General features: G+C 47.3%; 1 protein-coding gene across 2 annotated transcripts in view; it reads right to left on the reverse strand.

Moving 5' to 3' along the window:
* Positions 1-12,851, reverse strand: part of BTBD16 (BTB (POZ) domain containing 16) — a 66,590-nt gene extending 53,739 nt beyond the window's left edge. The window contains exons 1-3 of one of the 2 annotated variants that reach the window (XM_011930238.1): positions 12,627-12,851; positions 9,036-9,095; positions 7,177-7,325 (exon numbers count right to left, since the gene is read on the reverse strand). In XM_011930238.1, coding sequence (XP_011785628.1) covers positions 7,177-7,325; positions 9,036-9,047 — 161 coding nt within the window. In that variant the 5' untranslated portion in view covers positions 9,048-9,095; positions 12,627-12,851. Of the gene's footprint in view, positions 1-7,176; positions 7,329-9,035; positions 9,096-12,626 lie in introns of both variants that reach the window. The other variant, XM_011930237.1, reaches the window with a different exon arrangement.
* Between the last annotated feature and the right edge of the window lie 2,202 nt (positions 12,852-15,053).

Genomic DNA, 15,053 nt, shown 5'->3' on the forward strand with positions numbered 1-15,053 from the left:
AGGTTTCTGCTCATTTCTGGGATGTTAATTCACCAACGATTTTGTTTAGAGGTCATACAGGTCCCACTCTCAGTCTGTCCAAAAACTAAACTTAGCATCTACCCCAAATCCTACCCTGCTCACTCAGATTCTCATTTCAGGAAATGGCACTACCAGCCTGCAGTTGCCCAAGCCAGCATGCCGAGTGTTGTTACATCTCATCACTTGCCTGGATATTTTGAATTTGTCCATCTCTCTTTGCTGTTCTTGCTATCGCCTTCCTCCAAGCCCCTATGATCTCCCTCCAGTCACTGCCAAAGTCTCCCAGCCTCCAACCCTGCTCTACTCGGATGCCTGACTCCCACAAAATGCAAATTTGGTCTTGTCTCTTTCCTGCTGAGAATCCTCCAGTGTTTCCCCATTGCTCTTGGGGGAAAGTCCAAACTCCTTCGCATGGCTAACCAGCTCCTGCATATTTCTGCAGCCTGGTCCGTCAACGGTCCCCACTCCAGCCCTTCTCAGCAGCCTGTACCTGGACCTGCCAACTGCTGCTTTCGTCTCTTGCATGCACTACTCCCTCTCCCAAATGCTCTCCTCCTTGCCTTTCCCCTTGCTAAGCTCCTACTCATTCTTCAGAATGAGCTTCATTACTGTTTTCTCTAGGGATGCTGGGCCAGTGGCTTTCCCCCTGCCCGTCCTGGGATTTTCCCCTTAAAACTCCTTCTGGAGTGTCTTGTGGCTGCCTGTTTACTTGTGTATCCTCTGCAAGACAGACTGGGCATGTGTTTATTGCTATGACCCTGGCACAAGCCATCATGCAGGTGCTCAGCAAATATTCATTAAATGAATCCATGACCACATAGATAAACACCATGGACTCATCATGCTAAGTTAGGAAGTGAAACAAAATTTGAGTCACATATTCACAGTTTAAAGACAGTCATCCCAGAAAGCCAGCCAGCCAAGAGACGTTTGTGACCACAGCTGGTCTGTGTCATGCAGTGTCAACTTCACCATGCTGTCGCCAACAATCCCAGGAGACCCTGTGGGCCAGGGTGCATGCAGGAAGCATGGGTGGGAGCCTGTGTCCAGAATATTACCAACTACGTGCTGCCCTTCCAAGGGGGGAGGGTGGCTGCCAATGACTCAGCCTAAGGCAGGCAGTGGGAGCTGGACTTGCTTATTCAACAGAAGCAGTGGAGATCTGATCCAAGCCACCCTCGCTTCCTCCCTCGATCCTCCTCGTGGCTTGGGTGACACGTCTGGAAAGAGCTGGCCAGAGTCAAGAGTTCAGACCGTGATCTCAAAATGGAGCCATGGACTTTGGAAAATATGGCGCAAGGTCCATGAACTCAACTACCCTCACAAACATCAGTGTCATCAGCTGAGCCAAGGGATGCCAGGAAACAGAGGTGAGCACACTGCCTTCTCCTGGGTGTGAGGGCTGCTTGTCAAGATATACCAACCATCATGTAGGTTCTGCCATTCCCAAGGGCTGCAGTTTATTTTAGGATCACTGGAAAAGTGAACGGAACACATGGCATCTGTGAGTTGTCTCACTGTTTGGGACTAAGTGGTCCGAGGTGAACTCCCATTGCAACGCCTGGTGCAGGGATGCTGGGAACGTGCTGTTAGTGGAGCTCATGTTTCCAAGTCATGACCATGATGGAGAAAGGCAGAGGGGAAGAAGGGGAAGTAAGTTTCTCATGGACATACGGACTTCCTGGAGCAAACTATCCAAAGGTCAAAACGCCAATTTGATGAATTAGGAAGAGTGATATAGACCTGGGGCTGGACCGCAGTCCTTCCATTTTCTGCCTCTTGGTCTCAGAGGAAGGGAAGAGTGAAAGAGTGAATGTTTGGAATGCCTGGCACGGACTTGCCTTCGGTTAACATTCTCTCTTTCATTGTCTCTGTGAAAGGTGTCAAAATAAAAATGGAGTTATGATGCCTTAAAAACCCTGATGGAGCCTGGCATGGTATCATGCTCCTGTAGTCCCAGGTACACGCAAAGCTGAGGCAAGAGGATCACTTCAGCCCAGGAGTTCGAGGCTGCAGTGAGCTGTGATGATGCCTGTGAATAGCCATTGCATTCTAGCCTGGGCAACTGGGCAAGACCGCGTCTCTAAATCTCTTTTAAAAAACAAAATGGCTGGGCACAGTGGCTCACGCCTGTAATCCCAGCACTTTGGGAGGCCGAGGCAGGTGGATCACGAGGTCAGGAGATCGAGACCGTCCTGGCTAACATGGTGAAACCCTGTCTCTACTAAAAAAACGCAAATAATTAGCCAGACGTGGCGGCGGGTGCCTATAGTCCCGGCTACTTGGGAGGCTGAGGCAGGAGAATGGTGTGAACCTGGGAGGCGGAGCTTGCAGTGAGCTGAGATCGCGCCACTGCACTCCAGCCTGGGCGACTGAGCGAGACTCCGTCTCAAAAAAAAAAAAAAAAATCCACTTGACAAATAGAGGTGGGGAAGGCCAGGAAGGGAGAATTATCACACACGAATGCCTGATAATAAGAACTATCACAAAAGACTCTGCAAAACCTACAACTGCACACAAAGGCCATCATAACCTCACACACAAAAAAGTGCAAGGACATCTGCCTAGCAGCTCAAACTGTTGTCACCCTTGTTATGGATCCTGGTAGCCAGGGATAATTATCTCAGAGCAATGATGTAATCCTCCTCACTTTTCCTTTAAAAACCTTTGTCTTGCCAGGCATGGTGGCTCATGTCTGTAATCCCAACACTTTGGGAGGCTGAGGCAGGAGCATCGCTGGAGCCCGGGAGTTCAAGACCAGCCTGGGCAACATAGAGAGACTCCCATCTGTACAAAACATTAAATAAAAAATTTAGCATGTGGTGGCCATGTCTGTGGTCCCAGCTACTTGGGAGGCTGAAACAGGAGGATCAATTGAGTCTGGGAGGTTGAGGCTGCAGTGAGCTGTGACTGCACTACTACACTCCAGCCTGGGCAACAAAGCAAAACCACGTCTCAAAACAAAAAAAAAAAAAAACTTTTGTTTTCCTTTACTTCCCTGAATACGCACGTAGTTTATGGTGGCACTGGTATTCCATTGCAATGCCTGTTCCGGAATAAACATCAACTACTTTTAGAGAGACTTCCTGTCCTCTCTGTTTGTTATTTAGGTTAACACCTCTATAACATGGGTCACTGGTCTCTAGTCCCACTATCCCAGAACTGCTCTCTGGTTAAAAATAAAATAAAATAAAAATATAGGGGTCCCTTCTTCCCATCCTCACCTTTTAAGCATGACCTCCTCCCACCCTTGAATAGACTTGGCATTGCGGGCAGAAAGGGAGAAAACCACCAGGCAGCTTCACCAGCTGGGGACAGGGAGGGCTCTGGGTCTTTCCTAGAGCCACAATCCCCTAAGCCTTTGTGGGGTGGGGGTGCCCCCTCCCCAGTCTGGCCTGAGTCACACCCCCCACGCTGGATCTCTGGGTTTCCATGACAGCACGCATCCATACATGCCAGTGGACCCCAGGGACACACTTGACACATGTGCATTGAGTGTATATGTGCCATACACTTTTCTAAGCTCGTTACGTGAATTATGTCATGTAATTCTCACAGCAACCCTGTAAGACAGCATCCCCGATTTGCACCTAAACTAAGGCACGAAAAGATTAGGGTGCTTGCAAGGAAGTTAACATTTCCTCCTCTCAGTTTCCTCTCCCACACTCAGTGCCACAGAGCCTGCAAAAGGTCCAAGGCAAGAAGACCAGCAGCCTGAAGATCAGCTCCTCTGAGTGGCTGACCAGGAACTCCCTGCATCATGAAAACCCACAGACACGGCTGAAGGAAGTGTTGGCCAGCTGGACACAATGACATACCCAAAACAGACAGGAAAGTGGGAGCCTGCTCCCTCCGCTTTCCACCATGAATGACCCTTTCCATAACTCAAGAAATACAGATTGGTCCAGCTCCTGTCCAAGCAGACAGCACCCCCAGGTGGGAAAAGCAGCAATGACACCATCCATGACATGAACACAGCTTGCCAGGTGGGGCAGAAACAGTCATGCAGTGCTTTGGGGGACAAAATGTATGTTTCATGGAGCATTCCAGGCCCTTACTGACAGTGGAGTTTGCCATCTGAGAGTTGCCTGATGCCTGAAGGTTCACAAGAGTTACCAGGAAAAAGCCTTTCATGTTATTATCTAAATTAAACACAACCTTTTTTCTTTCTAAGAAGTTTCTCATAATCACATGGAAAAAATTCCTATTGTGAAGACAAAGAAAAGGTAGGGGTGTGTGTGTGTGTGCGTGTGTGTGTGTGTGTGTGTGTCTTTCTCTTTTTTTTTTTTTTTTTAAGAGACAAATCTCGCCCTCTCTCCCAGGCTGGAGTGAAACGGCACAATCAGAGCTCACTTCATACAGCCTCTATCTCCTTGGCTCAAGTGATCCCCCCACCTCAATCTCCCAAGTAGCTGGGACTGCAGGTCCACACCACCATCCCTGGCTAATTTTAAAATTTTTTGTAAAGACGGGGTCTCACCATGCTGCCCCAGGCTGGGCTCAAATTCCTGGCCTCAAGCTATCCTCCCACCTTGGCCTCCCAAAACACTAGGATGACAAGTATGAGCCACCATGCCCAGACACGTTTGGTTTATTACAGCACATCAGTTTCTCCCACACTCAGTAGACTGCACCAGTGACTTCAATTCTTCATCCCTCCCTCTGTCCAAACCTTTTACCTCCACATTGCAAAATTTCTCTCCGTAAGGAAATAGAGTGTGTTTTCTGTCCCTTGACTGGGAGTTTGGCCACGTGACTTGCCTCAGTTCATGGGGCCTAGTGGATGTGAAACGGTGGAAGGTTTGAAAGTCACATGTGCTCCTGGGCGTACTCTCGTGCCCTCTGCTGTCACCATGATAAGCCTGTGCCCAGGCTAGCCCACTGTCTCAGGAGGAGGACAAGAGGCTCACGGAACAGAGCCCAAGTGCCCTGGCAGAACCGATCCTGGATCAGCTGAGCACCAGATGCATGGCTGTAGACTTGCCCAGAACACCTGAGAGTATCTGCTGCCTCTGGACATGCAGCTTCCCAACATCACAAAGCAGAGGGTCAGATGTGTAAAAACTTCTCCCTGGAAGACCGGTTCCTCTGCCCCTGTTGTGCTGGAGGAAGGTGTTGTCCTGGAGGAAGGAACTGGGGAAGGTACAAGGAGGCAGAGTGAAATAAAGGAGGTGTTGACTGGCAGAGCACAGAGCTGAGACACCCCAAGATGAAATAACTGGGATTAATTACTAAAATGCTGCTCAGGCAATAAAGAAAATAATTCTGTTTACTAAGCATCTACTATTTGCCGGGAAAAGTGCTAAGCATTTTCAATAGATGGCTTCATTTAATCCTCAAGATGACTCTTCATCTTGAAGAAGGTGCTATATAACCATTTTAGAGATGAGGAAACTGAGGCCCAAAGAGGGTTAGCCACTGACTAAAGGTCACAGAATTAGTAAGTGAAGAAGTGGAGATTCCAACGCTGTTGATAGACTGCTGTTAACAGTCCAAATGCCCAGCACCAAATGCCATTTCTGCATCCCACCCCTCAGGCCACTGCCTCCAGTTTAGCTCAGTAACTCCTAGGGACTTAGTTCCTGCTGCCCAGACCCTCTCATCAGCTTTTGGGATCACTTTGTATGTATTCCTAGGCCTAGCTCCAGCACCTGCATCCCTGGCCTAGGCCTGGCACTAAGGAACTCAGCAACGGAACAGGGTTGGCCAGTGGCTCTAGAGAGGGAAGATTTGGCTACTCGCTGAACAAAGATTGAGCAGGCAGTTCTTCTGTGCCAGGTGCTGCCCTAGGAGTACAGTCCATGCTCACTTCGATTTGGCTGTGAGGTCACAAGACAGATGCTGCCAGCCTAGGGATGGTAGTGGCATCAAGCCAGGTCCACGGCACCAGGGAAATGAGGTGTGCCTTCTGCAATAGGGGTGGTACAAATTGCATATTTGTTTCCTCCAAACCTCGTGTAGAAATTTGATCCCCGGCCGGGCGCGGTGGCTCACGCCTGTAATCCCAGCACTTTGGGAGGCCGAGACGGGTGGATCACGAGGTCAGGAGATCGAGACCATCCTAGCTAACACAGTGAAACCCCGTCTCTACTAAAAAATACAAAAAACTAGCCAGGCGAGGTGGCGGGTGCCTGTAGTCCCAGCTACTCAGGAGGCTGAGGCAGGAGAATGGCGTGAACCCAGGAGGCGGAGCTTGCAGTGAGCTGAGATGGCACCACTGCACTCCAGCCTGGGCGACAGAGCAAGACTCTGTCTCAAAAAAAAAAAAAAAAAAAAATTTGATCCCCAATGTTGGAGGTGGGGCCTAATGAGAGGTATTTTTGTCATAAGGGCAGATCCCTCATGAATAGATTAATACCATCCCTCAGGGGTGAGTTCTCACTCTCTTAGTTCCCACAAGAGCTGGTTGTTAACAAAAGTCTGGGACCTCCCCTCTCTCCTCTCTGGTGCTTCCTTGTTTGCCATATGATCTCTGCACCCTCGGCTCCTCTTCGCCTTCCGCCATGAGTACAAGCAGCCTGTGGCCCTCACCAGAAGCTGAGCAGATGCTGGCGCCACGCTTCTTATACAGCCTGCAGAAACTTGAGCCAACTAAACCTCTTTTCTTTATAAATTTCTGATCCTCAGGTATTTCTTTACAGTAACAGAAACAGACTAAGGCAAGGGTCCAGCTCTGTGTTTCCAGGAGAGGCAAGAGAGAACTCATCACATGGGGAAGTGAGGGGTCTAGCCTGCTGCTCGGAATACTATGAGATTGAGAGAGGATCAGTTGATTGGCTGAAAATGGACATTCACAAGCTGTCTAAACACTGGGCCAGGACTAACTAAGTTCTGTTTGTCAAAAAACCAGTTGGTTCCTGGATGATAAACTCAGAATCCTGTTTGGGTTCAAAGTTCCCAATGGGAAGAAAAATCGTAAAAAAAAAAAAAAAAAAATCTTCAATCTTTCTCTGCCCTTATGTCACCACCCACATTCTCAGAGGTAGTAGTCACTTATGACCCTGTCCGTGCCTGAAAGCTGGCTCCAGAGGGAGCCTTCCTGGCAGATGTGCCCTTGACAGCCACTCCAGCCAATCAGAGTGGCCCGGTCATCAGGCACCTCCCCTCCCAGGAATGATGGGCCATTCCTTCCCACAAATCTTTAAGTCTTCTTACCTGTCTGGGTTCCTCAGAGCTTCCTCAAAGTCTATGCTCAGAGCCTTGCACATCTGGGAAAGTGAGAGCAGGTCCCCAGTAAAAGGCTGTTTGGGGAAACGCCACCGGTTGGTTGAGCCAGCGATCCGGCGTTCCAGCCGAGCTTTGTGCTGCTTGGTAATCAAAGAAAGAGAAAACATCTTTTTTTCTAACTTCACATAAATGCCAGATTTTCCAAACTGTACAGCAGGAAGGAAATCAAGACAAATTTTACAGTGCTGGTTAATTTTTGAACATGGCTAATGTTTCTCACGAGACATCTTAAGGTAAAGATGTTGTATTCCATAGACCAAGGATCTCAAGCTACAAAGTAATTTGGAATTTAGGATCTAAGACAAGAGGTGTCAGAGGGCAAGAGGTCCGGGAGAAACATTGTTTTTTGCAGGTAGCTCTCTGAAGAATCCACAAGCAGGGATAATATCATGCTTTAAGTACTGTCCTTTGAGTACCTATCCTAACTTGTCATACAGAGTGATATTAAATTGTGGAGATCTTGGGCAAGGAAATTTTTTTAATGGTGGTAAAATATACAAAACATAAAATTTTATCTATTTTACAGTGTACAATTTGGTGGCATTTAGTACATTTAAAATGTTATGCAACCATTACCACTACCTAATTCCAGCACAGTTTCATTACCCCCAAAAGAAATTCCATACCTATTAAACTGTCACTCCCTGTTCCTGCATCCCCAGCCCCTGACAACCACTAATCTGCTTTCTAAGATTAGCCCCTGTGTTCTGATTTTATGTTTTCACCTGTTCTGGGTATTGCATAGAAGTGGAATCACACAATATGTGGCCTTTTGTGGATGGCATCTTTCACATAACATAATGTTTTCAAGGTTCATCCATGTATTGGTACTTCATTCCTCTTTAAGGCTGAATAATATTCCATTGTGTAAATATTCCACATGTTGCTTATTCCTTCATCGGTTGATGAACACTTGGGTTGTTTATACCTTTTGGCTATTGTAAAGCGTGCTGTGAGTATTCATGGACAAGATTTTGTTTGAACACCTGTCCTTTTATTATTTTGGTTATATACCCAGGAGCAGAACTGCTGAGTCTTTGGGCAGGGGCTTTTACTTAGACATTTTCTTGAGGCTCCAGGGGAAATTCAGCAATTTACATAAAAGAGAAGGACGATACCCAGTATGGATGTAAACCTTAGACTGAAGGCCCAAAGCAATCTAGCAAGGAAAAAAGCACCAGGAAGGACCCACAGGAATGGATGTCATTGATCCCAAGCCAACCAGGGCACCAATGGAGAGGTGGCGAGACCATGGGCCACGGACTAGAGCATCTGAGTTCAAATCTTGTTATTGCTACTTTCTAGTTGTGTGACCTTGAGCAAGTTATTTAACATTCTGAGGCTCTCAGGTCTCATGTGTAAAATGGGAATAACGGGTGGTGGCGGTGACCGTAATGGTCATCATGACAATGATGGTGAGGATGGCGGCGGTGGGGATTGTGGGGATATCATCTTGTTTCCAGTGTTGCAAAAAGTAAAAAGTAGAATAAAGTTTGGGAAATACGCCTTAGTATAGTGCCTAGAAGATGGTGGATGATTAAAAACTATGGAATCTGAGTCTAGATATAGTGCTGCTGTCACGTGAGAAGTAAAATATCGTCAGCTCAGACCACAAGCCTGCTCTCGGGAGGGCTGCTGCCTGGACACACTCTTTCCAGCCGAGTCAGCCAATAATGTTTAAGGTCGTCGGTGGTGCAGGACCCAGCCCCTTGTGGAAATCTGTCAAAATGATCATAACCAAGTGCTTCTTCTCATCACCTACCTTCTTGAGAAACTGATCTACTTACCGTGTTCGACATTATCGTGAATGAAAGTGGAGCTTACACAGGAGAGAAAAGATAAGCAACCTAGAAGACAAAAGAGGTAAAGGTGAAATTTTCCATACTTTTCAAAATATTATGGAGGAGATTGGCCTAAAGAATCTATATTTTGCCACAGGAACAATAACGAATAAGCCTCGAATGTGTGTTTTTTATCGATCAAGAGAATATCTTGCTGTTGCTGTTTTTTGTTTGTTTGTTAGTTTTTTTGTAAGCAGATGAGTAGACAGATAGATCTTCGCTGTTGTTCTGGGAAAGTGGCTCAGATCAAGCAAAACAGAAGATAATCCTTTGCCAAAGCGAGGAAGACCAAAAGATAGCTATAAGTAGGCTGATCACATAATTGATCATTCAGACCAGGGGACTAAAGGGATGATATTAATGATTAGGCCTAGACAATGGCTGTAGGCCAGGGCTGCCCTGGAGTCCTATAGACTGATGGTCACCCTGGCTTACAGGTCATGAAAGAGGAAGAGTGGAAGGACTTTCCAGCTATCTCTGAACATTATCAGGGCAGTTGGGTTACAAGCAACAGAAACTCATTTGATTATGGAGTTGGGGGGAGGTTAAGATAGATTGGAAGGATGGTGATGAGAGGAGGGTCTCATAGACTCAAAAGGAAACTGGAGAACTTTCTGGGAAAGAACAGGAAGCAGCTGCAGGGACCTGGGTGGCACGCACCAGCAGTTGGTGGCTGTTGTTGTCAGGCGCTGCCTCTAGCATGAGTCGGCTCTCCCACAGTCCATCTGTGCAGGGTTCTTCTGTTCAATCCAGATTCTCAGCAAGAGGCCCCAACTGGCCTGGCTTAGCTCAGGGGCCCACTCTTTGGCCCCTGAGGGCAGACACCTTGACTAATCCTCCCAAGAAGAATGTGCACTGGTGACTGGGTAGTTCCCCAGAGCAACATCAGAGAAGAGAAGAAGTGGGCGAGCTGGTAAAACCAGCAGAAGCCATGGAACTTGATGACCAAGAACCTCAGTTGACCTCCCCTTTGCTTCCCAAATAGCACTTCACCTGCATCACAGTCATGGCTATGTTCATCCATTCACCAACAAGCATTTCCTGTGCAGTCGCCATACGGAAAGAGGTGTTAGCCGTTTCTGAGAGACAGCGGTCAGCACAATGCACATGATCCTTGCCTCACAGAATTTCTATTCCACTTGGGCAGACAGGCTTTTCTTTGCCTTTTAATTGCCTTAATTGGACTTTTTAATTGCAAAAGTATTAATAATATATGCTTGTTGTAACAAGTGAACCAATACAATGACAGGAAAGAAAAATTTAACATAGCTGCATAATATTACTTTTTCTACTTTTGAGACAGGGTCTTGCTCTGCTGCCCAGGCTGGAGTGCAGTGGTGTGATAAAGGCTCACTGCAGCCTCGAATCTGCTGGGCTCAAGTGATCCTCCCACTTCAGCCTCCCCAGTAGCTGGGACTACAGGCGTCCACTACCACACCTGGCTAATTTTTTAATTTTTCTAGAGCCAGGGTTGCCCAGACTGATCTATATTGCCCAGACTTGTCTTGAACTCCTGATATCAATCAATTTTCCTTCCTTGGCCTCCCAGAGTACCAGGATTATAGGCATGAGCCACTGTGCCTGGCTCCATAATATTTCATACAGTGAATGCATCATTATTTATTAAAATAGTCCTCTGTCAAGTCATTGAGGTTATTTCCTACATTTTATTCCCATAATAAGAACAATGGGAACAATATGCATATACATTATTATGGCAGTTTGCATACATGTGTGTATGCATATATCTATACATGTTACCTATATCTCTATCTGTATATATATGTGTGTGTGTATGTGTGTGTGTGTATATGTATGTATATCTTTGTGTTATTATTTTTATTTCTATGAAATAGTCTTCTAAGTGGTACAGTTACGTCGGAGATCTGTATCTTCAATTGAAATAGTTAATACCAATTCATTTGCCCCAAAATTGCAGCAATTAACATTCCTATCACCAATTTATAAGCGGTGGTGTTTTTTTCACAACATCTCCAGTACTAGGTACTATCATCATATTTATTTTTGCCAAACTGGGGAGTGTCGGATGGTTTTAGATTCTTGTTTTAATTTGAACTTTCCTGGCTACCAGTGGGGTTGAGCATTCTTTTATCTATGTATTGGCCCTTTACTTTTTCTTTTCTGAAAACCACCTAATCATAGGCTTTCCACATTTTTCTACTGGGTTCCTGTAGTTTCCTGAGCATTTTTTAAGGAGTTCTCTATGTACTGGGGACACTAACATTGTGTCTGCCATACATGTTGCAGAAGTGTATCATTTGTCTTTTGACTTTGTTTATGGTAAACACATTGTTTCATTAGGTATGAAAATATGTCGTGTGTGTGTGTGTGTGTGTGTGTGTGTGTGTGTGTGTGTGTGTGTATTTCCTTTGCCAATCTCTAATTTGAAAACATATCTGGGGGCCAGGCCCGGTGGCTTATCCCTGCAATCCCAGCACTTTGGGAGGCCGAGGCAGATGGATCACCTGAGGTCCGGAGTTCAAGACCAGCCTAACCAACACGATGAAACCTTGTCTCTACTAAAAATACAAAATAAGCTGGGCATGGTGGCGCATGCCTGTAATCTCAGCTACTTGGGAGGCTGAGGCAGGAGAATCACTTTAACTTGGGAGGTAGAGGTTGCAGTGAGCCAAACTAGCACCATTGCACTCCAGCCTGGGCAACAAGAGTGAAACTCCATCTCAAGGAAAAAAAAAAAGAAAGAAAGAAAGAAAAAGAAACATGTCTGGATACAAACATGGCCCTGGTGTTTGTACTGACCTGCCGGTGTCCTCATTTGCTATTGCGTCCATGTATGCATGTGTGTTAAGAGTATCTTTGTCTGTTCAAGTAGATTTCAAGGTACACTTCGGTTTAGAGCAATGTATATTTTCCTTGATGGCTGAGTTTCCACCTTGCGTGAGGAGGCTTCTCCCACCTCAGGTAACACATACATGCTTTTCTGATCCTTTTACCTCACAGGAGCCAGGATGATGAACTCCTCAGCTTAAAACCCTTCACCAGCTTCCCACTGCCCTAGACATAGACCCCCGAATCCTCAACATGGCCTAAAGGAATCTGAGAAGAGAGAAGAGGGTTCCATTCTAAAGCAGACCCGGGCAGTACAGAATAAATCCCACACAGGACTCGCTATGCCCACGGAGCACCACTTCAGTTACAGAGAGAGGCAGGCTGGGGTTTGCACTCAGCTACCCAAAGCTCCTGCTTTATTAGATCAATATCTAAGAACTTTTTTAGCTGATCTTGAAATCCAGGGACATCTCAACGGCCTGGAAATGTGTTCTTTTTTCATCCCACCAGCCAATCTGCCCCTTCATGTGTTTTGAGAGCCTGTGCCGAGGTCCCTGCAGGTGGGCAGGAGCTACCTACAATGGTCTCTCGGCTCCCAGACCCCTCCTGATTCCCCAAACTCTCTTCCTGCCAAGTAGACCAGAGGGACCCAAGTCTAAGCAGCACCTGTCCCTAAGACACCCTTCTTGGTCTCTGAAGTGGCTGAAAAGTACCCATCGTACTTACCGTTCTCAAGCCCTCTTGCCCACCACAGGCGTGTTCACAGCAGAAGCTTGCTGAGTGGAGGAACTCGCATCACAGTGGCCTCTGAGTTACAGGAGAGCTGGGCGCTGGGCGCCTTCTGAGCCTGAAGCCCGGGAGTGCTCATCACATCTGGGGCCCACCCTTTTCTTCTTATGGGCCAAGGTGCTTTGACAGGGGGAGCTTGCCTTTGGTTTCCTGGGTGGTTGTGAGCACCACGGCAACAGCAGGGAAGGTTCCAAGCACTTCCTGTTCCAGGGCCGGGTTTCAGCTCAGGCTGGGGCTGTGTCCAAGGCCTGGCTGATGGGGAGAAGATGTGAGTGATGGCATCTCAGAGACCAATGTGGGTGCCAAGTGCCTCCATTCCTGTTCCTCCTGGGGCAACCCAGGACAGAGCCTCAGTGAGAGTCAACCCCCAAATCCTCAGGCTTCATCTGTAAAAGGAGGAGATTAGACTGGAAACTTCTCAGATCCCTCCCAGCTCTGGCATTCTGGGCTGCTCTGTTTCTAGTGTTTTCTGGGTTTTGACAAAAATATTTCAATAAAAATGGAGGGTTCCGCATTATTAAAAGCTATGCCTAATGAGGTACTTTGTTGATTATGATGTTTAATGCTGCTCTGTCTGGGAGCTAAGGACTGTCTCAAAGTCAAGGACAAGACCAAGAGCCTTCAAGCTGGCATCCAGAGTGAAGACGTTTGGATTTTTTGTTTTGTTTTGTTTTGTTTTGTTTTGAGATGGAGTCTCACTCTATCGCCCAGGCTGGAGTGCAGCGGTGTGATCTTGGCTCACTGCAACCTCCGCCTCTTAGATTCACCGGGTTCAAGCAATTCTCTTGCCTCAGCCTTCTGAATAGCTAGGATGACAGGTGCCCGCCACCACATCAGGCTAATTTTTGTATTTTTAGTAGAGACGGGGCTTCACCATGTTGGCCAGGCTGGTCTCGAACTCCTCAGGTGATCTGCCCACCTCGGCCTCCCAAAGTGCTGAGATTACAGGTGTGAGTCACCGCGCCCGGCCCTGAGTACAATCTTGCAGTGTCCTCAGCAACTTGGCCTGTGAGGCCCATGACCCGAACTAGGGGATGGGGAGGTGGAAGCCACATGGGTCAGGGCCACGTGGGTCACCACGGGTCCATCAGAGGCCTGGACCTCCACCCCAGGGATCACAGAAATCCCTAGTTACAGTAACAGGAACCCGGAGGCAGTGCAGCTTGTAAGACCTGACGCCAGCCTCTCCTAGGTCACATACATCCTAAAGTAAAACAGGAAAGTAGCTGTGCTGTCTCCTGTGGCTGTGATCTAGAAACTATGAAACACTCTATAAATGGGAGGTGCCCCTGAATTTATCTCCCCCTCAGCCCTCAAATCCTGTGATTCTACCCTTCCCAACACCGTATTCTGCTTTGCAGAGAAGCTGATCACTGTGGAACGTTCTGTGAGTGGCTTACCCATCTCTGCATCCCCAGAGCCCTGCAACCAAACTTGGACTTTAGAAAGTGCTCCATAGACATCTCTAGAATTGGGTAATTGGATGTACCACTCCGTAACCAGCACTCTGCCTGCGCACATGCTTGAGTGCCACATGCATACGTGCGCACATGTGGTTATGTATGCATAGGTATGTCTGCTTCTGTGTTTGGGTATGAACATGGCCCTGGTGTTTGTACCCACCTGCCTATGTCCTCATTTGCAATTGCATCCATGTATGCATGTGTGTTAAGAGCATCTTTTGGCTGTTCTAGTAGCTTCCAGAGGTACACTTCAGCTTAGAGCAATGTCTCTTGGTTGTGCACTGGATTTCAAGAGGTTTCGTGGTAGTATACAACTGATCCCAGCAACTGCCACCTGGTTGGAGAAGCAGCTGATTGTCAGGTTTCTGGTGTTTAGTAGAAGCAGCAGCAGCTGGTGCTGCAGTCAGGATTTGAGGTGGGGTCCAAAGGAATCTACTGCTGCTCACCTCTCAGTGTAGCTCTTCTGGCGATCGGGAGGTAGGGCGGGACGTGCACAGTAAGAAAACCGGTGGGAGAATAATGTAGGCGACAAGGGGCTGAAGACACAGGCATGTCTTGGGGAGGGGGGTTAGGAGCCCCGGTTCAGGGTCTGCCCACCATCCCTAGACCCTCAGGGGCAGCACGAGACAGGAAGCAGGCCTCTAACAGCTGCTGCAGGAGCCTCAGGAGCCAGAGGCAAAGGCTGCAGTCCTGAGCCAGGTGTGGGCCTCCCTCAGGCTTGAAAAACAAACACTTGTTAGTTTATTTTCCTGTTACAAATGCAATGCATCTATAGGCATAAATTCAGAGGCAAAAATTTTTAACAATAAAAATCATTTGCATTCCACAGCCAAATTCAGCATCATTAATAGTACATCAACATTTTGTATGTATGCACACATTTTTGAAAATGCGGTCCTAC

This window comes from Colobus angolensis, unplaced genomic scaffold, assembly GCF_000951035.1.
Source record: "Colobus angolensis palliatus isolate OR3802 unplaced genomic scaffold, Cang.pa_1.0 Scaffold85, whole genome shotgun sequence".
NCBI classification, from domain to species: Eukaryota; Metazoa; Chordata; class Mammalia; order Primates; family Cercopithecidae; genus Colobus; species Colobus angolensis.